At 41.0% G+C, this 27,864-nt stretch overlaps 1 protein-coding gene across 1 annotated transcript; it reads right to left on the bottom strand.

Moving 5' to 3' along the window:
• Positions 1-87: 87 nt before the first annotated feature.
• elk1 (ETS transcription factor ELK1) lies at positions 88-25,652 on the bottom strand. Its single transcript, XM_034132196.1, is given in 14 exon segments — positions 88-2,131; positions 8,875-8,889; positions 8,891-8,977; positions 9,459-9,542; positions 10,137-10,161; positions 10,163-10,280; positions 11,487-11,619; positions 11,919-12,260; positions 12,262-12,369; positions 13,644-13,784; positions 14,149-14,316; positions 16,042-16,227; positions 16,861-17,069; positions 24,653-25,652. Coding segments are annotated over 14 exon segments (1,740 nt in total). The 5' UTR covers positions 24,678-25,652; the 3' UTR covers positions 88-2,032.
• Positions 25,653-27,864: the final 2,212 nt, after the last annotated feature.

The raw sequence follows: 27,864 nt of genomic DNA, 5'->3' as shown, positions 1-27,864 counted from the left end.
AAAACAAAATCCTCAATCTGAGTAAAATTATTAAATTTGACTTTTGACTGAATAGTTTTCAAATTATATATCAATTATATATATTAATGCATATAACTGTTGCCTCCCTTTGTTTGCAGCATGCGGGATAGCAAACAGTATTTTTAAAGTAAGAATATTGTGTTTTTTAACAAATATAGATTTACTTATGGATAAAAAACCATTTTAGAAATTATTAAATGTTAACTTTAAGACTTTACAACACTTTTGTGCAGCCCTAATCTTTGTCTGACAGTGTGCACAAATTCGATTCAAACTCCATAAATAGACATGCCAAAAATAACGTTTCCAACTCTTCGGTACAGCCCTACTTTGAACACAAAACTTAAGGTTTACTCTAGAAAACGTGTCTGTTTCTGCAGATTTTGATGTTGCCACAAGTTTTCAAACATTGTGCATCTCAGAGGATTTGAGTATAACCTTCACGGAGCCACAAAACAAAAATGTAGTCCTCTTATTTTCTTCATCTTCTGGTGCATTCACAGGACACTAAACCCAAGCTGACAAAAGTTTGGTTTGTCCCTTCTGGGCTTCTGTAGATACATGGCAGACTCATGTTTTCTATAGTTACGAAGGGCTCATTTCCACCTAACAAAAACACGATTCTTCCATTTTTTTGTGACTACACCTTAATGAGAACATCAGTTATGATCATTATATAACTTTTGTGCCGATAAACCCGTCAAATCCTACAAAACTGGACCATTATTTGTGCTAAAAACTGATGTGATTAAAAACCTGTGGCAACATCACTGCATCGGTACAACACCAAGGATCCGAGGCTTTTAGGATCAATACGCAGAAAAAAACATTCATAGTTAGAAGCTGCTCAACAAAGATCTGCTTACGTCTGGAATGAACGCTGAAATTAAAATGATTAGCGGTAATTTATCACTAAAACAAACACCTATCAGCGCGTTAAAGCCCGAGGAATGTGACAAATAAAACTCTCGTCGTGCTCGAGTCACTTCAGTTCGTCTTCGTCAAAGACTCTTTTAGAAAATATACAATCTGTCACATTTAGAGAGACTTTGATAGAGAAATAACTTGGCTTTGTGTAGCTCAGGTCCATCATCATACCTCTTCTGTGATTGGTCCGTTCAAAAGTCATGTGGAGTAGTTCAGCCAATAACAGGCCATGCATAACTGGAGAAAAAGGCGTGGCCGTTAAAAAAGCGGCCAATAAGAGCGAAGCAAAATCCCCTAAAGCGTCCTGACAAGTCTGATAAATCCAGCGGAGGGGGGGGGGGTTTATAAAATGAACGATCCAACAGGAATAAAAGTCATCAAATCAAGCTCGCCCTGCAGAGATAGGGCGTAAACAGGAATAAATAAGCACTTTTTATAAAAGAAACAGACGATAAAGAGCCCCGAAAAGGACGATTTTTGAGGAAAATCCAGAAGTTTCCTTGAGTTCAAGTTCTGGTTCTTTTAAAAACGTCTGACAGGCCTTCAGGTTTAATAATCTATATTAAATCAAAGTTTCTCCAGTAAAAACTCTGGTTCCAGTTTGCCGCTTTTCTCCGTTATGTTTTACAGAAAACAACGGTTACATCCATTCAAAATATCCGTAAGTACCGTCGGTGGTTGCAGCCCCGTTAGAAGTAGAAAAAATAGATCCCTCCACCTCGTCCGTCTTCTCAAGTTGCGTTCAAGTGTCCCGTTATTCCCCGTGTCTCCAATCTATCATGGCTAATAAAACCTCTGACAGACATGAGAGTCAAAGGAGGATGAAGCCCAGACATCCTGCTCTCTGCACCTTTAAATATAATCTCAGAACAGGGGTTTTTAAATCTCTGGGACTCCTGACGATGATTTCTCCAGAGTATTCGAGTGAAACATCCCCATTGACTAAAATCTGCATCTCCCAGTCTTACCAGTGAAGCGCCCAAACACTACGTGGTTCCTGGTTTTCACTGGAGGTCCAGATCTCCTTCGGGGAGGCGAGGTGAGTTGTGAGCCCAGTGAGGAGCTCTGTGAGCGGGGAGGAGACTCAGGGCTTCTGGGGTCCGGGGGAAAGAACCACAGGAGTGGAGAGGCCGTCCACACTGAGAGCCGGGATGTGGATATGATTACTGCCGTTAGTGGGGAACTAAAGAGGGGGGAAGAGAGAGAGATCAAAGTTTTAATTACGCTCTTTTATAGCGTAATTAAATATTATAGGCATATATATATATATAGTAGGGTTGGGAACACCAAACATGGGCAGTCCATGTAAACATTTATAAATAAAGCACATACTTTTAAAAGACTTAAAATTGTCAAAGCTCAAGAAATTGTGTTTTTCAAGGATGGTACGAATTTGGCTTTCTGTCCAAAACCTTGCGTTTCTATGCATAAAAACTAATAAAGAGATGTTTGAAAAAAATAAAACAGACAGAATCTAGCATTTTACTTTCTGGTTCTTCAAACCTCTACTGCTGGTTTTCTACTTATACAAACTCGACTGTAAAAGAAAATGGTAAATTCATATTTTTTCAGATTTTGTCATCAACACAAAAACTCTTCATGAAACAGTATCATGTTTAATAACGGGCGAGTTTAACACAGTCATTCAAGCCGCTGTTGCTGCTGTAAAAATACCTTGTATGCCTTTAACATATTTTATTTGTATTAGTTAATAAAATTAAATAAATGGCCAGCTTTCTCGGCAGCACTGAAGAATTTATCCTGACCTGTATTTTATATAACTGAATGTTTTCATCTGTTTTATTATTGCTAGAGCTTTACATTGTTTTGTGATGAATTGTGTTTTATTGGTAGACAGGTGGGGGAGGGTTTAGCACTAAAACCACTGTTAGGGAATAATTAGCTTAGGTATTCAACCTTCGACCCAGTTCATCATGTTCTCCTCTCACTGTTTCCTTTCCCACGGCATAGGTCTACGGCCTTGGGTATTGCTGCTATCTCTCTTAAGGAGGGGCAGCTTGGGCGCATTGTTGTTGCCAGTCTATGACCGAGCACAAGCCGCCATGAGGTCGTTTACTGTTCAGGGACGTAGGTTCCCTGGCGCACATTCTTTCCTATGGACGAGAGCTCTAGTTAGATTCAGGGTCCATAATTGTTTAGTCTCACTGATAAAGAATGTTGATTATTACACTCCGAACTAGTTAAAACCTCGAGATACAGAAGAGTTCTTCAGAATTGGTTTGGCAACCGCTGAGTCAACTCGTGACACACCACCTGTCTCCGGCCGTAACTCCAAATAAACCGTCAGTGTTTGCCATCAAAGCTCCAGCTCTCCTCGTGTCTCTCTGAGTCCTGTTTCCAATTGCTTCAGAAGTTTCCCCCACAAGCATTATATGATTTTTTGGTATTTTGATAACAAGACACCATAATGCAAATTTGTTGACAGTCACAATAATTGTATAAGTGTAGGTTTTGGTAATAACTGACCTCTCATGTGTGATCTGAGAGCATTACTAAGCATTACTTAAAATGAGCAAAGCAGTCAGTCGACACGTGGGTTTAAAATTCTTCCGGCTTTATGTTTGAACATTTCCCAAAAGCAAAGTGTTTGGCCGCCTCACCGTCCAGGAGATTTAACACACCCTGCGTTCCAGCATGGTCAAATAAATACCACAAAAATATGTCAAATAAATCAGTTTTTAAAGATAAATATGGAAGAAAATCTGAGACAAAGTCAATGAATATCAGAAGTATATAATGAAATATTAAATATAAACGTATAATCAGTGTGAAAGTGTTTGATCAATAAACCTTTTTATTTTTAGAGAACCAGATATTCCTCTTTGTTTAATGTAAAATGTCCCGAAGTGACTTTAAAGCAGAAAACATTAAAGCAGCTGTAATCCTATACTTCTTCTTATAAACACGCACGCACACACGCACGCACGCACGCACGCAGTTAAGTTAAGCTTTATGTATATCGGTATAATCTGCTCTGAGTGTTTCATCTGTCCATAAAGCTGCCACTGAATATTTATATCTTTGCTGAAAACTCGATCATGTGATAACCTGTCATGACTTTATTTAAGTATATTAGATATATATACAACTTTAGACTTTTAAAGAGTCCTCTCCTGCTGATGTTCAGGTGTATATCAGTATGTAGTGTCTCTACTTTAAAGAGTCCTCTCCTGCTGATGTTCAGGTGTATATCAGTATGTAGTGTCTCTACTTTAAAGAGTCCTCTCCTGCTGATGTTCAGGTGTATATCAGTATGTAGTGTCTCTACTTTAAAGAGTCCTCTCCTGCTGATGTTCAGGTGTATATCAGTATGTAGTGTCTCTACTTTAAAGAGTCCTCTCCTGCTGATGTTCAGGTGTATATCAGTATGTAGTGTCTCTACTTTAAAGAGTCCTCTCCTGCTGATGTTCAGGTGTATATCAGTATGTAGTGTCTCTACTTTAAAGAGTCCTCTCCTGCTGATGTTCAGGTGTATATCAGTATGTAGTGTCTCTACTTTAAAGAGTCCTCTCCTGCTGATGTTCAGGTGTATATCAGTATGTAGTGTCTCTACTTTAAAGAGTCCTCTCCTGCTGATGTTCAGGTGTATATCAGTATGTAGTGTCTCTACTTTAAAGAGTCCTCTCCTGCTGATGTTCAGGTGTATATCAGTATGTAGTGTCTCTACTTTAAAGAGTCCTCTCCTGCTGATGTTCAGGTGTATATCAGTATGTAGTGTCTCTACTGGGACATGTCTCCATGCTTTAATGTTCAAAAAGCTCTTTATTTTTCTCATACTGCCTGTGCTGCAGCACCTCTTTTCACCCTCTGTCTAAAACCAGAGCCCAGTCTGCTCCGATTGGTTAGCTGGCCGGCTCTGTTGTGATTGGTCAACTGCTTAGAGACGTCAAATTGATATTTTTAAAGCCATTTTTATTTATTTAAGGCATATTAATTTACGCAATGGCAATACTTATTTATGCATTTCAAATGTGCATTCAATATATATCTAGTGTGATTTACTGAATAATTATTATTGAATTATTACTAAATAAATACATTACATATAAACGAAATACCTATTTGGTGTCATCCTGCATTTCTCGGCTGTACCACCAGGAGGCGACAAAGTGCAACAAACACTACTATATATATATAAACCAGAGATTGTTTTCTCACCAGAGGAAGACAATTAATCAATGAAACATTTTCAAACATGTTTCAAAAATGGACTCAGCTGTGATTATTATGATGTTTATAATAACTAATAATTAGGAGGTTGTTGTTGTTGACACCGGCTCCTGAATGTCCTCTTAATACCGCTGCGACAAATACAACTTGGTACACTTGGTTATTTCTTTATTAGACTTTAGCCCCTTTAAAAAGTGTGTTCTGTGTTGTGTGGATTATTATGATAACAGTGACTCTGGTTTTAATTTTCTTGTCAAACCTGAACACAGTAACCATGTTGTTTGTGGTTCTGGAGAACTAAACCTTCAATTACTGGGTATCAGATAACAGATGGAGTCAAACAAAACTGAGCCAGAAACCTGCAGAGACACAGTGTGTGTGTGTGTGTGTGTGTGTGTGTGTGTGTGTGTGTGTGTGTGTGTGTGTGTGTGTGTGTGTGTGTGTGTGTGTGTGTGTGTGTGTGTGTGTGTGTGTGTGTGTGTGTGTGTGTGTGTGTGTGTGTGTGTGTGTGTGTGTGTGTGTGTGTGTGTGTGTGTGTGTGTGTGTGTGTGAGACCTGGATCAGGTACAGGTTTCATGCAGTGCGTGTTGTGTGCTCGTGTATTTAAGGTAATATAAATTAGATAATAAATAGACGATAATAACTTGGTGCTTAATGTGCTGGATTCAGATTAAGACCAAACATCTTTTTGGGAATATTTTCCAATAATTTAGTGGCATTAAAGCAGGGAAAAAAGATGTTGTCAGTATGTATACTTGTTTCAAAAGGTGCAGAGTGAAGCCCATGCTGTGGTTTCAGTGAACAGCGAGCACAAACCTGTGAAACCTTTAGAAGCTGTGACATGAAGTGTGAACTCTGCAGACCTGTGAACAACCTACAAATCATACTTTCTGTTTAAAGAGGAACTCTACGGATGATACCGTCAACTTTAACATTAAAACTACTGCTTCAAATTATACAAATGTTTCTGTTGGATTTGAAGGTTTAAGTTTGGAGTTACTCTTTTAAAAAAACGTCCAAAACATTTGTAGATGTTGGCAGGGGTAGACATTAAAGTGGACCTATCATGCTATATTTGAATAATCTAGTGTAGGACCATACCTATATAAGGCATATTTATACATTTTGCTCAATTTGACAATTTCTAGCTCTGGGCAGATTCAGTGAGAACAGCACCATCTACAGGCCTGGCATATGTACTACAGCGTCTCCAGCGCTTTCGAACGGCAATGGCCGTGGCTGTCTCCTCCTGATTGGTGGAGTTGGTCCAATAGCCGTAGCGCCACTGTCCTGACGTCAGGACAGTGTTCAAATCTGGATCAGTTTTTATCAGATCCGTTGCAGCCTCTTTTTTAGAGATTTGGGTATGGAGGAAAATAGAGAGGGTTGTGTTTTCTGACACTTGGTGAGTTCCCTGGAACACCGGGGACACATATTCATGTATAAAAGACGTACAAAAGTGCATTTTGCATGATAGGTCCCCTTTAAGGGTAAAAAGGGTAATTTCATTCTCACTGGCCCCACATTGTAACCACTGGCCCCACATTGTAACCACTGGCCCCACATTGTAACCACTGGCCCCACATTGTAACCACTGGCCCCACATTGTAACCACTGGCCCGAGAGCATTCGTCCACAAAAATTAACTCTAACAATGAAGAAAATTAACACATTTGTTGCAATAGTAATTTATGCACAAACTACATTACTACAGCATTTGAATCATCAGTTCTTCCTCATTTTCCTCAATTGTTCATATTTGGTTTATTAAAATGATTATATTGTGGTCATTGTTAAAGAAAAAAAGGAGGGTGACATTTCTGCTATGAGTATTATTATTAGTATAATGCGCTTTCTGCCTTCCTGTCATCAGGAGTTAGAAATGTAATGGCTTAGTAATAGATTAGATTAGAGCCTTCATTCTCCTAAACTGCTGGGACATTTCCCTAAAGCAAATACCTTTATATTTTCTACTCTTCACTTACTTGTCAGCATGGGTCGGCATTGATGTACAGAGCCGACAAAAGACCGTGTTTATATCATCATATTGAAGCCAACTCCATCCATCAAGCTGGCTGAAACTTCCTCTCCCTCTTCTCCTCCTACTCCCTGTCACTCTCCTTTAACTCCTCCGGTGACATTCTTTTATTTGAAGATTGTTTTTTGCCCGGCGCTCCGGTTACCGCTGGTTTTAAAAACATTTTGGCGAATGGTTAGGTGGCGAGAAAGTCTGTAGTGAAGGAACGCACTCTCGTGCACACACTCTGCTTTTCATCCAACAACGACAACCGCGCCACAAAACGCTATGTTGTAGCCATAGGCGGATTTTGCGGGGGGGCAGGAAATGGCTGAAATATGTTACAGCATTACTACGTCTAAAACTGTTCCAATACAAATATTTCGTATATCATATTTTAATAAGGTAAGACACTGGTTAATAATATTGTAGCGTGTTCAAGTAACCAAGGGATATAGTAGTTATCAAATAAATATAAGATGTGCACAGTTATGATACGTTTTACAGTTATGTAATGCACTGTTGTTGGGGGGAGAGAGCGCCCCTTCCATATGAATGTGTGTGTGTACGGCGGGCATGAGGCGTGCATGACGGGACGAGTTGTGTTCGTATGTGGAAAAGTCATACTTTATTGCTACTGTATCCGTAGCACCCCACGCAATAGTTGGGACTGTGTACTGACGTCAGTAAAAAAGGTTTGCCCCCCCAAGCGCACATGTCAAACTCCGCCTATGGTTGTAGCGTTAATAAACAAAGCTATTTAACAAAAAAAAATCGCTTGTCAAAATACCAATACCACAGGACAATGTGATTTTATGTCTTACTGTTTTTTTAGTTTTTTTAAAAGCAATCTATTTAGCGGCTTTAGTGGAAAGTACGTTATGCTGGCCCGGGGTGTCTAAATAGTGCTTCCGGGCGAGCCCTGATGTTGCTCAGTTTCATACGCAACAATCAAGCTGTAGAGAATAACCTGAAACACTTCCTGTCACGTACTTTGAGCTTCAAACTAAAATGATAAACAGCAGAAAGGAGCATTTATGTACAGGAATGAACCGTCATTGAGAGCGGGGAGAAACCATTTCACCTTTTTATATTTTCATTGTATTTTAGTAAGAAGTCTCTCTGTTCTCTGATTTGCTGATGTTGACCGTTTGTCTTGATCATTTCAGAATAAAGTTATGAATGTGTTAATGTCTCTTATTTTTAACACTAAAACTGTTTTCATTCTAAAAATCGGGGCTGTTTTTTTTTAAATGAAGAAACACACACTTTTCTGCAGATGTTTCAAAATAAAACTCCCCTATCAACTTGAAGAGCATAATAACTGCTTTTCCTTTGATGCTTTTATTGTGAAAAAACATATTTTGAATTGTATTTGTGTTATTTCAAATAAAAATAAGGAAAGGTAGTAATGTGTTTTTATTACATGTACAGCACTTTGGCTCGACCAAAAATCGCTTTTAAATGTGCTTTATAAATAAAACTTGATTTGATTTGATTTGAAAGTGTTGTTGGGAGATCTGCATTGAACTGAATCTACCATGTGAGACATTATAGTGCAGGTAGTCACACCTGGCTGTAATTTACACGATAAATAGTTCATAGCATCACAAATAAATAAGTAAATAAATAATCAAGTTAAAAAAGCTATCAAGAATTGAAAAGTTTGAGGGGATGAATGATTTTGAAAAGCGATTTGTCTTAAGAGCAGGTATTACCTGGAAGGAGAGTTTTGGCCGGAGAGCGAGGAGCGTAGGGGCTCAGGGTGCTCCAGAAGTGGATGGTGGAGGGGAGAGGACTGGGAGTCAACAGGACCGGAGTCTGAACACACACACACACACATATATATTAGAACAACAGGAAAAACACTGCAAAGCTTGGGTGTGTTTAATTTCAATATATGAAGATTTTTTGTGTGATTTGAGACCACACACACACACACACAACCACACACACACACACACACACACACACACACACACACACACACACACACACACACACACACACACACACACACACACACACACACACACACACACACACACACACACACACACACACACACACACACACACACACACACACACACACACACACACACACACACACACACACACACACACACACACACACACACACACACACACACACACACACACACAACACACACACACACACACACACACACACACACACACACACACACACACCACAACACACACACACACACACACACCACACACACCACACACACACAACACACACACACACACACACACACACACACACACACGTTTACCAGACAGTGTGAGGTGATGACAGACGGGGTGAGTGTGTTGGTCGCAGATCCAGGAGCCAATAAACTGTTAACAGCTGCGTTGACCTGCAGAGGGAAACAGGAAGTGATGTCACAAGCTCTACCTTTCTACCTGCTTGACCTAAAGCCTAGATGCTAATATACATTTATTGGCCAATAACAACTCACTGTACACTTGTATTACATATATATAAAACCCTATGTATAGTAATAGGTTGTTTATTATAGTGTATTCCAAGTTATTCTTTTGAATGTGTGTTTGGTGGCGTGATCATTATTATCTAGAGTCATTGCGTGCCTATTGATTTGAACACGATCCGTGTATCCATCATTTCCTGGTCTTCTCTAAAGAAGAGGGACCAATGAAAACGTTGTCATGTTGCCGTTGTTCAGCATGGAAACATTCATTAGCTAACAATGACATTATTGTTCTATTAATATAAAGGGAGGTCAGGTACTCTTTAAAACAGCTGCTAGTTATGGGTACTTTTTACTGAAGTACATTTCAAAGCCCTCTTTACTTTTACTTGAGTAAAGAAGTTTAGTCAGTACTTCTACTTTCACCAGAGTATTTTTAAACACGAGTATCTGTACTTCTACTTGAGGAAAGGATGTGTGTACCATCTCAGTGTGTTTATATGTCAAGTGTTTCGTGCAAACCTTATCCAGGGAGAGGCCGGGGGGGGAGGGATGGGGAGGAGGGCAGCTCGAGGCCTCGGGGCTTCTTTGGTTTTGGAGGAACAGCGTCTGAAGTCACATGAGGAGTCATCGCTGAGAAGGGGGTCACCGGGGGGGCGGAGGGACCTGAGAGACAGAAACATCTCAGTGTGAAAGCCTGCTTTTTATTTTTTATCTTAAGACACAAACATGGACATAACAACACCACATAGGAGATGACATTCCCATCTCAGACAAAAAAGTCAGTCGGACCACTTCAACATTTCACAAACAAAAATAACCAAAAACACAACATGGCATATTTATAGTTCCTTTAATCCCACTCTTCGTCAGAGCAAATTATTTCCCATGTCATGGCGTGTTGAGCCACCCTTTGATTTTTTGTGGCAATAATCCTTTCCAAATGAAATTGTATTTTTAATCTACTCTTCAAACACCTTAAATTAAGATTACTCCTTGATTGAGTTTTAAAAATATGTATTTTAGCCAGAAGAATTGTTGTATTTATTAACTGTGTGCGGTCTTCATCTAAAAAGCCCAAATAAAATATTAAAGGGTGTAAATTCAATATTGAGTGTCTTCAGCCAATTTTGAATCTAAAGGCCCAGACACACCAAACGGACACCAAAGAACACGTCCCGACGGACCCGACGGTTGTGTCGCCTCACGTCTCCTGCGTCTTGGCCAAACAGTCGCACTGGAACACACCGCAAACACTTCAGCCGACGGCCAAGTAGCACGTACGCACTGCGCATGCGTGAGTGGCAATAACTCTCCTTACCAGCAGGCGGCGGTGGTGTGTATTCTTAATTCAAAAGAGGCAACCGGAAGACAGACTGCGTGATACATACAAACAACAAATAGCGTGCGTTCCATTTTCACTCTCGTCCATCACAGACTGTTTCACATAACGACTTATAATCGAAAACATGTTTAGTGCAGTACTGGAAAATGAAAAATAATAGCCGTCTGTGTGTGCCTTCTTCTCTTCCGTTTCGCTTCTCATGCACTGATTCGCTAAGCTGAACAGCCAATCAGAGGGATTTCTTTTGCCGACAGCCCGGCACGGCCGAAAAGACACGACGGTGCTGGACACACCAATCTGAGTAGGGCAACAGGACGCTCATCGACGGCCGAAATCGGCTCGGTGTGTCAGGGCCTTAAGACCACAGACTTGCAACATGTGGACAATAAAAAAATAAATGCATCTGGTCTTCCTCTTCCTCATCACAGAATCTACATAATGGTGACGGTTCAATGAAAGCCTTTGTTGATAATTCGGTAAATTCTCTGTTTGTGAGAAACTCTTCAGTGAGAACAGTTTTCCGTTACCTGTCAGCGAGTCCTTGCCCTCGCCTGCAGGCTGCTGACCTCCGACCCCCGGCTCCATGCAGGGGGGGGACGGGCTCTCCACGATGGTGATGGGGGGCTCTGGTTCCCCTGAGCCACAGATCAGGTGAGGGACCTGGAGGAGGAGCAGAGAGACGAACAGGTCATCAGTCTGAGGAACGAGACAGCAGACATCTGGACTCTCTGTGATGCTGTGTGACCATTTTGTTCGTTTTTACAATCAAAAAATGATAAAATATTAAGAAAATCTAAATATGAGACAGTTGTATAGCATCTAAAAAATATGAGAAAATTAACCCAAGAAATATATTAAAAGATAATTGAGGAAATTTCAATTTTGACATTTTTGTAAAATATCTAAAAACAAATTATCCAGAACATTCTGAAAATATCACATTATTCTCTCTCTCTCACCTGCTTCTCCTCCAGAGACACCATCTTCAGCAGCTCCTCCTCCTCCGACAGCAGGTTCTCCTCCTTGATGACGATGGGAGGAGGAGGAGGAGGACGGACAGAAGAAGGAGAAAGAGGAAGAGGACGGACAGAAGATGGAGGAAGAGGAGCGACGGAGAGAGGAGAAGCCGTCATGGCCGCCTGATGCTGAATTTGCTGTGTGGGAAGGGGTTTGATGATGGCAAAAACAGGCTGATGATTCGGGTGAGGAGCAGTTTGGGGGTGAGGAGGGTAGCTGGCATTATCGGTGACTCCCTGACACTCTTCCTGCATCTGAGGAGCCATTGATATGTGAGGGGGGGGGCACAGGACTGGACCCTCCGATGGGGATAATTGGGGTGAGAGAGGAAGGATCCCCAACACTGGTGAGATAAATCTGAGGAGGGTCGTTTAGAGCGGGAGGCGGAGGAATCTGGGAAGAAAATACAGAGGATGGCAGGATGAGTGCAACAAGTAGTGGTTTAAGGACCAGTTTGTTACTGGGACAAAGAGAGTGGAGCAGGGATGATTATTGACCATGACTATTGGATTGCAGAAAATAAACTCCATGGTAAACAAACATTTATTAACACATCTTTATATAATTTTTGAAGTGCAAACGCAATCTCCAGAAATAAAAAGCTAATGTTGGGCTATAAAGGAACGACAGCACGGTCACATGACTTCACGTCACCACCGCTAAGCTAAAGGATGCTAATGTTGGGCTATAAAGGAACGACAGCACGGTCACATGACTTCACATCACCACCGCTAAGCTAAAGGATGCTAATGTTGGGCTATAAAGGAACGACAGCACGGTCACATGACTTCACATCACCACCGCTAAGCTAAAGGATGCTAATGTTGGGCTATAAAGGAACTACAGCACGGTCACATGACTTCACGTCACCACCGCTAAGCTAAAGCATGCTAATGTTGGGCTATAAAGGAACGACAGCACGGTCACGTGACTTCACGTCACCACCGCTAAGCTAAAGGCAGCTAATGTTGGGCTATAAAGTAACTACAGCACGGTCACATGACTTCACGTCACCACCGCTAAGCTAAAGGATGCTAATGTTGGGCTATAAAGGAACGACAGCACGGTCACATGACTTCACGTCACCACCGCTAAGCTAAAAGCGGCTAATGTTGGGCTATAAAGGAACGACAGCACGGTCACGTGACTTCACGTCACCACCGCTAAGCTAAAGGAGGCTAATGTTGGGCTATAAAGGAACTACAGCACGGTCACGTGACTTCACGTTACCACCGCTAAGCTAAAGGCAGCTAATGTTGGGCTATAAAGTAACTACAGCACGGTCACATGACTTCACGTCACCACCGCTAAGCTCAAGGCAGCTGATGTTGGGCTATAAAGTAACTACAGCACGGTCACATGACTTCACGTCACCACCGCTAAGCTAAAGGATGCTAATGTTGGGCTATAAAGGAACTACAGCACGGTCACATGACTTCACCACCACTAAGCTCAAGGCAGCTGATGTTGGGCTATAAAGGAACGACAGCACGGTCACATGACTTCACGTCACCACCGCTAAGCTAAAGGTGGCTAATGTTGGGCGTGATGACGTTTAGTCGTCTCATTTAGACACTTGTTTTTAAATTCACCAATGGGGTATTTACTGACGTATTTGATGTCGTAGAACACAACGTTAATTGCTCTTCTGTGTCAAACACACTGACCTGTGATTGGCTGGTGGCGTTTGTGGGTATCTGCGGGCTGAGAGCCGGAGTGGCACACGGAGACGGCTGAGTGACGATCACCTGCAGAGCCGAGTCCATCGAACCTCCTACTGACGGAGGAGACTCTGATATCACACAGACCTGAGGAGGAGGAGGAGGGAGGAGAAGAAGGATTGAGAGAGGAGGTTAAGAATCATCATTATTATTATTGTTATAATGGTACTCGCCAGTATATAGTAAGTAACTCAGATTAACTTCACCTTTACCAAAATAATAAACCCAAAAAAGACTTTCCTTTATGTAAAGTTCTCAGTACTACAGCATCAAAAATCACAGTGAAATACAAATATGTTTCAGCGATAGCTTCATGTAGATAGCTGTACGAGTTCATTTCTGGTCGATTATCAAAACGCTTACATTTCAATTTCTAATACCATCCTTAACGCGGCATGAATTCAATCATGTATTAAGATGTTATTAAATATTGTTTAACTGCATCTCTCACCTCTCTTAGATCGAACATGGCGGCGGCGTCGTGTTGTATTAGCAGCTCTGTTTTGATTGGCTGTGGGTTGGGCGAGGTCTGCAGTGATTGGATGGTGAAGGTGGAGTAGAGGCCGGACTTCATGTAGTCGTTACGGGAACTTTTCTGAGAGCCGCCGGGTGACGAGCGCTGGGGATCAATACAGAAATCAGTCCGACACTAAATACATTTATAATAATAATAATAATAATACACTTTATTTATAGAGCACCTTTCATGCTTGATACAGACCAAAGTGCTTTACTGAGTATGACAAAAGGTCACAATCAAATTAAAATATGTAAAAACATTCAAACATTCAAACATGAACAGTGATACTACAGAAATTATAAGCCAAATTAAAAAGATAGGTCTTTAATTTACTTTTTTAAATTCCAATTGAGGTTGCCGTTCTAAGATCAAATGGGAGGCTGCTCCACAGTTTGGGGCGATATAAAAACAGAAAGCAGCCTCTCCAGTTTTCTTGTAATGCACTCTAGGTACATTGGGCGCTTTCACACCGGAATACTTTTCCCCGTACTTTTCCCGTTTAGTTCCGATAGTTCCTGGGATTTTGCGTTCACACCAAAAAGAGAACTTAGTTCATGAGAACTTTTCCCCCCTTTTCAGTCCCTGCTAGAGAGGTGGGACTTTCCTGGGGAGAGAAAAGTTCAAATTTCTGATTGGCTGGGCGAATTGCAAACCACGCCCCGTAAAACTCTGAAAAGTTTTTTGAAGCCGCCATTGTATTTGCTGGCATTAGCATTATTAGCATTAGCATTAGCCCAGCGCACCAACGGAGAGAGACTAACTTATGGCAACACAAAAAAAAACATGGGAGCGGTGGAGTGATGAGGAGGTGTCGGCGTTCTGGCGATTTACTCGGAAGGCTTCAGTAGAAGCTGCTGGGAGTCCCAGCAGCTTCTACTGAAGCCAGTCCCCAACTCCGGGGACTTCGGGTGGCAGTATACGCCGTGAAGTGGTTTGCGGCCTGCCAGTAAACCCAAAAGTAGAAGAAGAAGAAATGCCCCTTTCACACAAACGCGGTTCCCGTTCTAGCTCCGTGCTAGAGCTCTTCTGGTTCGGAACCGTTTTTTCTTTTCAGCCCCCGTTTTGTTCACACCGCCCAGAGCCCGAGTGGTGCTGCGTCATGACGTAACCGTTTACGTGCCTGCTTCATAAAGCCAAACCGCGCGGAAACCCCTCACATCGAAAACTACAACAACAATGGCCGATTGTATTGAAGCGCTGCTCGTTTTGCTTTTGCTCTGTCGAAACCGAATGGAAATAATAGGACGACTTCACCACGAACTTCGCATTCGTCACAAGCGACTTTCAAATGTTCTTTGACAGAGTCTAGCAAGTCATAATGTGGACTTGTTTTTGGACGACCGCTGTCACTCCGTCCGAGGTCTCGCTTTTGGTCCCGATAATCCTTCTTAACTTTTTTCAGTTTGTTGCAAATCTGGTCCACGGTTTACGTTTGTGGTTTTCCATCGTTGTGTACAAATAGGACAAAACGTGGGCTTTTGGTTGTTGTTCACGAGGTTGATCGCGATCCTCCCCCTGCCCCTGGCCCCGCCTCCGACGTAAGCGGGACGTATACGGTTCTTGCTTCTAGACCGACAATTTTTTGGAGCTTGGTAAGAACCAGTTTTTGGGGAAAAGAGCCGGCTCCGCTGCGGTGTGAACAGGAAAAAACGGTGCTTATCAGGCTCTAGCTCCCTGGAACCGCGTTGGTGTGAAAGGGGCATAAGTGTCCTTGCTGGTTGATAAAATGAGAGACAGTCACTTAAATATGTTGGGGCAAGGTTATGTGTATGTGATGATATCACTGTGCAGAAATACACAAAGAGGAAGGAAGTCAAAGTGTACCTGGGGTAAGCTCTTTGACGGACAGGTGGAGGTCCCGCCCCCGAGGCCTATTGATTGGCCGTTAGGGTCAGAGATGTCCCTCCTCTGGCCTTCCTCTCCGTTATGAAGCCCTTCAGCCAGGGAGGGGTCGGGCTGACTCACAAACTTATAGACAAACTTCTGACCGCTCACCTTCTTTATGATATTCTGAAATAAGCATAAATAAATACACAACTGTAAGAAAATGCACTAAAGGAGAATCCATTTTCTTTTGCAGTAAAAGGGGTATTATTACCTCAGGAAAGGAGGTATTTCTTTGTGTGTCCACATTACAAATAAACAATGGACCTAGATTTTCTGAAACCTTGTTAAAGGGTGTAGCAGGGGCCAAGGAAGAACCCATTACATTAGGGATCCGATTTACAGGCAAACACACACAAATTACATTTCACTTTTTTTAAACATTGTAGGATAGGGCATTTGTGCTGCATTCATGGGGTGTTGGAAAAATCAGAAGAATGTGTTCCCTACTGGGAAAATTCACGTGAACCCTTATTATTTCTTACATTTTAACATGTTGGTTTCAACGCTTGGAGCAATAAAATACAACACATATTCTTTGTGGTGTCCATGTTGTTTCCACATTACGACTTAATGCTCATGACTTCCCCACTCAGTATATAGCAACTGAGGAACACTTGAATGCACCTTTGGAGGTCAGCGCTCGCCAAGAACCATTATAGTTATATGATAAGCATTACCTATGACCAATTATACTCAAAATCTGGAACAAAACTGGAACACAACACAAGAAAATCATATATTATCAGTGGTATTAACCTTGTCGTAGTAGTATCTCAGCGCTCTGCTCAGCTTGTCGTAAGTCATGTTATTTTTGTTCTTGCGGAGACCCCAGAGTCGCGCCACCTCCTCGGCGTCCAGCAGCTTGAACTCTCCGTCCTCACTTGTCCAGGAGATCAGGTGACGCTGCCGCTGGTCCTCCAGCAGGTGGAGCAGGAACTGCCACAGCGTGATGGACGGGTCCATCGCTGAGGGACACACAGAGTTTCAAAATCAAAGTCAACTTTATTGTCGATCTTTCAGTTAGGGTCCAAGGCTAAAATCCCTGGGAGTTTCTCTCCCACACATTCCCCCCTCTTTAAAGTAGAGACACTACATACTGATATACACCTGAACATCAGCAGGAGAGGACTCTTTAAAGTAGAGACACTACATACTGATATACACCTGAACATCAGCAGGAGAGGACTCTTTAAAGTAGAGACACTACATACTGATATACACCTGAACATCAGCAGGAGAGGACTCTTTTAAAGTAGAGACACTACATACTGATATACACCTGAACATGAGCAGGAGAGGACTCTTTAAAGTAGAGACACTACATACTGATATACACCTGAACATGAGCAGGAGAGGACTCTTTAAAGTAGAGACACTACATACTGATATACACCTGAACATCAGCAGGAGAGGACTCTTTAAAGTAGAGACACTACATACTGATATACACCTGAACATGAGCAGGAGAGGACTCTTTAAAGTAGAGACACTACATACTGATATACACCTGAACATCAGCAGGAGAGGACTCTTTAAAGTAGAGACACTACATACTGATATACACCTGAACATCAGCAGGAGAGGACTCTTTAAAGTAGAGACACTACATACTGATATACACCTGAACATGAGCAGGAGAGGACTCTTTAAAGTAGAGACACTACATACTGATATACACCTGAACATGAGCAGGAGAGGACTCTTTAAAGTAGAGACACTACATACTGATATACACCTGAACATCAGCAGGAGAGGACTCTTTAAAGTAGAGACACTACATACTGATATACACCTGAACATCAGCAGGAGAGGACTCTTTAAAGTAGAGACACTACATACTGATATACACCTGAACATCAGCAGGAGAGGACTCTTTAAAGTAGAGACACTACATACTGATATACACCTGAACATCAGCAGGAGAGGACTCTTTAAAGTAGAGACACTACATACTGATATACACCTGAACATCAGCAGGAGAGGACTCTTTAAAGTAGAGACACTACATACTGATATACACCTGAACATCAGCAGGAGAGGACTCTTTAAAGTAGAGACACTACATACTGATGTACATCTGAACATCAGCAGGAGAGGACTCTTTAAAGTAGAGACACTACATACTGATATACACCTGAACATCAGCAGGAGAGGACTCTTTAAAGTAGAGACATTACATACTGATGTACACCTGAACATCAGCAGGAGAGGACTCTTTAAAGTAGAGACATTACATACTGATATACACCTGAACATCAGCAGGAGAGGACTCTTTAAAGTAGAGACATTACATACTGATATACACCTGAACATCAGCAGGAGAGGACTCTTTAAAGTAGAGACATTACATACTGATATACACCTGAAGATTAGCAGAATGTCCTCCTAAATTCTTGAAATAAGTGTACATTACATGTTTTTTCTCTCATCTCTCCTTTGTTAACTTACCTATAAGAGCATAAATAAAATGTACATTTAAATTACATGGATCCTAATTACTGTGTGCAAATCCTGATAATAAAGTTTGTTTATGTATTGTGATTTAATGTCTAAACAAACCATATCATGGTCGGTCACACACACACACACACACACACACACACACACACACACACACACACACACACACACACACACACACACACACACACACACACACACACACACACACACACACACACACACACACACACACACACACACACACACACCACACACACACACACCACACACACACACACACACACACACACACCACACACACACACACCACACACACACACCACACACACACACACACACACACACACACACACAACACACACACACACACACACACACACACACACACACACACCACACACACACACACACACACACACACACACACACACACACACACACACACACACACACACACACACACACACACACACACACACACACACACACACACACACTGAGAAGGTCACACTAAACAGATTACAGGGAGAGATGCTAATGAAGCTCATTACCATCGGCTGACCTGTTACACAACTACCCCATCCAATACCTTAGAAACCATCGCCATGGTGAGAGACCTTTCATCAATGGTAACCAAGGGAGAGGACGGCGGGCGAGAGAGGACTTCACCCAAACACAGAGAGAGATGTGAAGAGGTGCCCTGCTTAAAGGCACTTCAACACAACTACTGATGCTCTCTGTTAGACCAGGATGACTCAATTAGGATGCAGCCTGAATATCAGCTAAAGATATGAAGTGTTTATTAAATATATGTAGTTTCTATCGATGCAGGTGTTTCTTAAACTACTGCCTGTGGACCAAAAAAAATATTTTTGATTAAATGTAAGCGCCTGATTTTCATTCCCTTTCTAGCAAAAACATATAGAAATTAAAGTACATTTTTATTAAGATTTGTGTTCGCTTTGCTAACATTTTAATCTCATTGTTGTTCTGCATTTTTATTTTGTATTTCTTTTAATAAGACGTTTATTTGTGCCACATGTACAGTATTTAGATTAGTGCTTATAATGCGAAAACAAAAAGGCATGGAGAGGTAAATAACTTGATACAAAATATTAGCGCATTTTACACATTTTTGGACAGAATTATTTAAATTAAGGCTATAACGGCCCGTCCACACAGCAGCGTTAAAAAAATCTTGGAGGTGGGCGTATCTGAAGCTTGGGGATTTTTTGCGAGCAAGGCACCAACAACCAATCACATGAATCTCCCGCCCCCGACATACGAAGCAAAAAAGTTTGAAGTAAACTGGATATAAACTCCCCAAACAGGCGAAAACCTACCACTGTCTCTGCCACCTCCCTCCATGCCTGGCTCCTCCGGTTTATATCCCGGTAGGTAAATAGGGACTGGTCATAAAGCACCGGGTGATTCCCTACCGCTAATTTCTCCTCCATTTTTTGGAATATGAGGAAATGACCTGCGGTATGTCTCTCCCAGCATACACGCGGTTTGATTGGCTAGCGCTTGAACTGTCAGATTTGCATACACGGGATTTGATTGGCTGACGCTTCCACCTCAGCTTCAAAAGTTGAACATTGCTCAACTTTGAATCCTGAAAATCTCCGCTCGCCTGCCCACAATGCAGTTCGGCGAAAAGTGAGGCAAAGTGACGTCACCCCATTCAAAGTGAATGGGCAGAAGCGTTTCAAGATTTTTTAACGCTGCTGTGTGGACGGTCCGTAAAAGCGTTCACCCTGGATAGCCTATTTAGCTCAAAGAATAAATAATACACTAAATTACAGAATTGTCTTTCTCAATGTAATTCAATGTGAAAAAGTATTTTTAAGTTGATCCTAATGTGACTCAATCCTTCACATACCACATGAAAGATGGCCACCAAATTGCACTACATGGAAGTTTTTTTATTTTTGTCATGGTCCTAAACCTAGTTGAAAATGTAAATTGGTATGAAAGCCAGCGACTGATTTGAAAACCATGGGAACCATAGAAAGCCTCACATTGTATGATTTCATGAGCCTGTCAAAACCAACAGAGCCACACTGGAATGACTCAGAAATTATGATCAGATGGATGATTATAAATAGTTTCTACGCCTTAATCAATCAATCTCAGCTCTGACAGCTACTGGATCTGAGCGACAGTCTGTCTTTGTGTTAAACAAATGTTCAGCCTCCTCAGTTAGGACACAGTAAAAGTAAAAGTGGCAGATGAAGGTTTCTTTACTTCCCGTCTGAACCAGAACACACACACACACACACACACACACACGAAGCTTATCTCCGTCCCTCGGGTGTCTCTAGAACAAAAGGTAGTGTGTTTATGGTTTATTTCCACAGAGACGTTTACTAAGCTTCTCGCTGCTTTTCATCCCAGAATGATTCACCTCACACTGGGAGCTGACCAGCAGAACAATCACAGACGCAAGCAACAGCAATAATGTGGAAAAGAAACACACTAAAACATCTAGTTTCTGGTCTCCAAATACTGTTCATCTGAGATGAAATACATTTTAAGTTAATATAGCCCGACTACACGCCTCTATAATGATTGAACTCACACAAACGTATGCATACAACCTCTATGGACAAATATACATATGTAATGAAACACAAAAGTAAGACTTGGAGAATTGTGTTAGAGACTTTTAGATACTTACTTCCAAGACCCTGCAGACACCGTGTTATAACATTCCCGTAAGCCTCAATTGAACTTTGTGTTTTGTGCTATTTAGAAAATGTTAGGAGGCTTATACGCTAAAAGTGGAACAGTAAACACAATTGTGAGCACAATAGTTTTTAGTTTTTCATTGGGCCCATTTCAAATTGGAATTTTTTTTTATATTCTACTATATGATCCTGATATTGTTGGTTATTATGTTTCTATAAATGTTAACTTAGGTATTTACTTATCCTTTTTTCTCTCGTCTCCTTTATAATCTTTTTAAAATAAACCAGAATTCACCTTTCAACCCTGAACTCTCGGAACGGAGACAAAGACCGAGAAGAAAATCCAAACCACTTTCTCCACCATAGCAGAAGAGTGTGGTTTCCCGACCACGTCCTGTTGCACCGCGGTTTTCTACTTTCTGACTTCCCCCCCATGAGTCAAATCAAATCTCAACAACAGACAGAAGACACTAGAGATGTTGACGCTGTCATCCAAAGTGACTTACAATTAGTTTGATCAACCATAAGGATTCAAATTCAGAAGAGCAAGAACCATGCTAATACATTAACTTCCATCAGGTCAAACCATGTTATGTGGGAGTACGCTACAAATGGGCCGAACCATTTTAAGTGCGAGTACGCTACAAATGGGCCGAACCATTTTAAGTGCGAGTACATTAGCTACAAATGGGCCGAACCATTTTAAGTGCGAGTACATGAGCTCTAAATGGGCCGAACCATTTTAAGTGAAGGTACATGAGCTCCAAATGGGCCGAACCATTTTAAGTGAAGGTACATGAGCTCCAAATGGGCCGAACCATTTAAAGTGCGAGTACATTAGCTCCAAATGGGCCGAACCATTTAAAGTGCGAGTACATAAGCTACAAATGGGCCAAACCATTTTAAGTGCCAAAACATTTGCTTAAAATAAGAAAAACATTCAAAAAAATTAAATTAACCTTTTAAGTGACAATTCAAACGGATGTTTAAATGAATTCAAATACTACCAATACTCCTATAATACTGCAGTAATACTTCTATAATACTGCTGAAAGTACCAATACCACTGTGTCAGAAACATGTCACATCGCTCAAACAGTAATCAAACACTCGGCATCCCAGTGCGTCACTGTTGCCATGCCAACGGGTGAATATATCATCACTGACTTCCAGCTGATGTCTCCATGAAGACATTGAGCATCACGTCTGTAATGAGGTCCTTTTTTATTAATTACTTTGAGCAAATATGAACATGTTTTACATCCTGCTAATAGGATATCGATATGAACTCCTTATGGTAAATAGACTGTACTTATATAGTGCTTCATCAGGTATTTTCAACCCCTCACAGGCTCCAGCACTTTACATACTATGAGTCATTCACACCTCATTGCTATAGGGAAGCTAACATTTTTGTTTTGCATACTCAGGGTTCAACAGGTGGTATGAAGAGTGGGTTGAATATATTGAATTAAATTAGCACCTGCCATCTGCCAAATAAAGGAAACATCTGAGCTGTGGCATGTAAAAAAAAAAACTCAGGTCACGTGCCACTATTAAGAAATATTCATTTTAAAGCAACTCCTTATTTGAACAATAGTCAGGGATTAGGTTACATGATATACATTCCTTATTTCTACTTCCTGGTACTACTATACCCATTGAAAAGTGTCCAACATGAGTTTTCAAGTGGCAGGGATAAAGAAAAGGCGAGTAGAAAATGTTTAGTGAGCAGCCGCAGTGGATTTGTTTTAATTTCAGACTCTGTTTGAATTGTTCCTGGTACTGAATGAAGGACAATATTTGATATTTTCACCAGATGAATTTCACAAGATGTGCTCTCTTTGTAAATAAGTAATAACTCTAGAAATATTGGGGTGATATGGTAGTGGAGTGCATCTGAATTAAAACAAATAAAAACATCTCTCTGAAGAGTTTTATACAGCTGACAGTGCATTTCTTTTTGCATCCACGTCTACCTTCCATCGCTATCTTTTTAAGAATGTGGTCAAACAACTACCCGAGCCAGCTCTGGTTGTTTGATTAATTAAAGAACATTTTGGTTATAGGTGGTTCCCTTTGAAAGCAGAGCCTGCATTTCCTTCACAACCTACAACCCTTTAATAAAATGATGTTCTGTCTGTTTAGACGCATTTGAGTTATTTTGCATTTTGAGTCCTGAAATGTGACCATTGTGCATCTCGATGAGGAAACGATATATTGTCATCACTACTAGCTGAAGGGAAGGGCAGTTAACGCTGCATAAATTATAATTTAGCCTCGTGGGTAGCAGCCAATTTCTTACCAATAGCTCTTCTACTCTAATTTGGTTTAAGTCACTGCATTCCCAACACAAACACTATGGTTGAATTTCAGTCTGCATGCACACTTTTTCAGCCCTCAACTGTTGAAACAGAGCTGCTAATATCTGAAGCGCGTCACATTCTGATTCTGTTGATAATGTCAGTTTTACTTCTTAATGCTTTACATTTAAATTCTCACTGTAGGAGGCTGATGCACATCCTTAATCTCTTGTAAACAAGGGGTGTATGAGAAGTTGTTGAATGGAAAGAGAAGAAGGAATTCCAGCATACTGTTGTTTACTTGCAATTAAATGCAATAAGTGACACCACATTTCCATCCTTAGACTGCCTTAGGGGGGAAACTTTTATTGTAATTAAGCGACAGCGTGCAGTAAATCTCTCCTCTCTTAACTATAATTCTGGCATACAGTGCACCTTTGTATTGGGATCCTGCCTGCCCTGTTTGGGATTGTTTTCTCATTATTTACTGGCTCTCCGCCCTGTCTCTTTGATGTGAGGCTCCCCAACTTCCTTCCTCACTCCCTGAAGGGTCATCTGGTTTTCCCCGTGTTTCTCCAAGAGTAGGAGACCGGGATATGACTCCAATGAAATGAATAAAATAACAGATTTCTGTGGGTTTGGATTGTTGGAAGATTTTGAGATAACGAAACCACACAACTCAACTAACTGTATAACGAGGGTCTAGTGTTTTACAGACGTTTTGATGTGTAAATGTAACTTCTTGTACAAAAGAAAAGAGATCATTACAACCTAAAGATACTTTCTCTAATGCACCTGGCTTAGTGAAGGGAGCTCACAGGAGGCAAGTTTACACACGCTGCATGAAAAAAAAACAGTTCCAACTAGCATTCATCATTATGACAATACCTGCTTAAATACACACGCACACACACACACTACACACACACTTAGCTGCATGCAGGCCTCAGCAGCTTTCACACACCTGTTGCAACGCTTTAGCTGCAGCTTCTTCCCTCCAAACTGCACAGAAACACACGCATGGTTTCAACACACACACACCTGCAGTAAATAAACACAGCATGCAGTAGCTCCATAAGCAGCATCTCTTACCGTTTATCAGCGGGTTTGAATCCATCTTCAGTGAAATGTTGTATCTCTCTTGCAGATTGTCTCCCAGCAGCAGACTCAGACCTCCTGCATGCTGCTGTGTTCTTGTTGTTGTTTATCTGTCTCAGACTGTCTGTCTGTGTGATGGGGGGTCTGTCTGTTTACAGCTGTCAGAGCCAGGCTGAGGAGGAGGCGACGTTCATCAGCTTCTTCCCCAACCTGCTGGCGTTATGTAACCGCAGAGAGCTGCTGCTGTTGCCGCTGCCAGGCTCCAGAGCCTCCATGCTAACAACACCTTACCGACCGCACGAATAAATTAAAAAGTTGAGCTCAGCCCCAGAAACACAAAAACACTCCGCCAGAAACAGACATTAAAGACACCATCAACAGGCGTGTTAACAGCTTTTAGCCCCACATAACTTAATGCTACATCATATTATCATAATAGATGTCTAATAAGTTTGTGTGTGTATAAAAATATGAGTTATTTTGATTCCTCCCTCTGCTGTCAGTGGATGTTTTGACAAACGCTAATAGGAGCTAATTAGCTAACTAGCACTGCTAACACTGCCAGGCTTATTTTTTCCTTTGTTTCAAACTAAAAACGTGTTCTTTTTATCTCATCATAATATTCCGTTAAAGTCGATATTAAACGATTCATTCTTAATAAAGTTTCTCCCAAGTTAAGGGTTATTTTTCTGGGGGCTGAGGCTGTTAGCCTAGCGTGCTAACTAGCCTAGCTTAGCTTAGCTTAGCTTAGAGACAGCCCCCGCCCTCCTGCTGGTGCGTCAGCCCCGAAACAGTGCTCTCTATGCGGACTGGAGTTCACCAGAAACCGCCCTCACGCCACGGAGGAAATGTCATTTGAAAAATAAAAAAAATGATATATATATAAAACAGTTTTTTCAGCGGTTTGACGGCCTGCAGTGTCCGTCTCTTCGGAGTGTTTTCCTGGTTTCTTCCTGTTTGTTTTGACTAACGCCTCCTCACTACTTTTCTCCACTGTCAGGTTAGCCCCCGTTCAAGCAAACACACTTCCGGTGATGGATTTCCAAATAAAAGAGATGTATTTACCAGGCCAAGTCATAGCCTGTATAAAGGGAAATTGTACAAGAATCTACATTTCTTGGTCACTTACAACATTCTCTGCAACATTTAGCTTATTGTATTTATTTAACACAATCTGCAGTTGTGTTTTATTATTTTATGTCTTATATATATTTGTGTTGCATTGTTGGAGGAGCCTGGGACTACACTGTAGCTACTGTGCATATAAAGCCTTTGAATCCCTTTGAATGTAATTACAGTTTTCACCCCAATGTGCCAGAGTTAGCTAATTAATTAATTTTCATTCGCAGTGACCTGGGCAGATTATGGGTTGCCCAATCTTACTATGCTTGAGTTTGCAGTCCACAACAACACATAATACAACATATTGGGGTTACAATAAGGTGCACCACAATATGATACAACATAGAACAATATTGATAATAATACATTTGATTTATCAAATGCTTTATCGAGTGCTCAAAGACACCTTACACTATTAAAAGCTAGTCTCTGGGGCACTGATGGTGATGAAAGCTGGTTCGAGGGGCCCCCAGTGAATATTTGCCTAGGGTCCCCCACAGACTCTAGAATCGCCATGTCATACATTACAAAAGAGAATAAGATCAGATCAGATCAGTAATTACCATTATACTGCTGTGCAGGACAACAATAGAAAACAAATTACGATGGATTAAAACATCTAAAGAATGCTTGACAATATAAAAGAAGGTCAACAAAATAAGAAGAGGACAAGACAGCGAGAAAAACTTCAAAAACTAATGTAAACAGCTGCCGGCCGTGGAGGATATCTACCATACCCATTGCTGTTGGATATGATGTGATTGTTTATTGCTATTTGCATTTTACTCAGCACTTTGAGCACTGTTTCACTTGTTTTCATGCATTTTTTTAGTATGAGCATTGTATGAGGGAGCCTGAGATCTAAGACTTTCATTCCAGCAGTTGTAATTGTTGTACGTAGAATAATAATAAGCTTGAACTTGAACACTGCAATCAAAAGTTACAAAAATGCAAAAAGCCTTCAAAATCTCCATCTCTAAATCAAACTTTCCATATCTTTTTATGTTTCTGTACACACTCAAATATCTGGGTTAAAAACAATTTAAATAAGAAATTACGTTTTTTTATTTTGAAGGAAAATAGCAACTTCCGGTATATTGAGTGAAACTTGACGCAGCGTGTGTTTCTGCAGCAGTAGGGCAGTGACGTCATCACGACAGGATGATCTGCTGCCGAGGAGCCGCTGAGCAAGGCACCGAACCAACAAGTGTTTCAAAAATAACGTTGTGCCATGTAATATAACGTGTTTACATTAATTAACAGAAAATATGATATATGTATATTTGGATACTCCATGAAGCATTTAGGTTCATTTGAAATCTTAAAGCCCTCACTTTGGGGTCTTCAGTGTTTTTAATAGGTGGATTAAAGGAGACGGAGGAGCTTAATTGATCATGTTGTGGATGCTTTGATTAAGCTTCAGGGATAATGACATGAGTGAGTCCTATTTTGAAAATGTTTGCTGTGATGTTTTTATAGTCTGTTTCTGTTTTACGTAGTTTGTCAGACATGTTGTTAATGTGCTGCTGCTGCTGCGCGTCCTGGCCAACCCCAATCCATATTTTGTAGAAATCTCAATGAAGCCTTTCCTGGGTAATTTGGCTACAATTTAAATTATGCTAATAAATTAACTGCCCAATAAAAACAGTGTCAGCAGTGAATCAGCTGCAGTCCTCTTGTCAGCGTCACATTTTCCTACCTAACAGGAGGTGTGTGTGTGAGTGTGTGTGTGTGTGTGTGTGTGTGTTGTGTGTCTATTTCAGGAGTCATCTCTCAGCTTTTTCTTTCTCCCGTTTGGCATCCAGTTTCCATGGCAACAGGCTCATTGTTGTTGATGTAGTGTGTTTGTATTACAATAAAAACTATTCTTCTATTGACGTTTATATATATATATATATAAATTTATTTAAGCTCCGTATAGTGTAATCTTTCAAAGTGTTGTTTATATCATCCAAATAATGTAAAATTATTTTACATTTTAAGTGTTTTAAAACAACTCAAAACTGCTCTTTCTTTCTGAAGAGTGGAACATTTGCAGATAACAAAAAAACGTAACCTTCTTAAAAACAGAGAGGTTAGTTCAC

The sequence above is a fragment of the Trematomus bernacchii genome, unplaced genomic scaffold (genome assembly GCF_902827165.1).
Source record: "Trematomus bernacchii unplaced genomic scaffold, fTreBer1.1, whole genome shotgun sequence".
NCBI classification, from domain to species: domain Eukaryota; kingdom Metazoa; phylum Chordata; class Actinopteri; order Perciformes; family Nototheniidae; genus Trematomus; species Trematomus bernacchii.
This window is presented reverse-complemented; position numbering and strand designations above follow the sequence as displayed.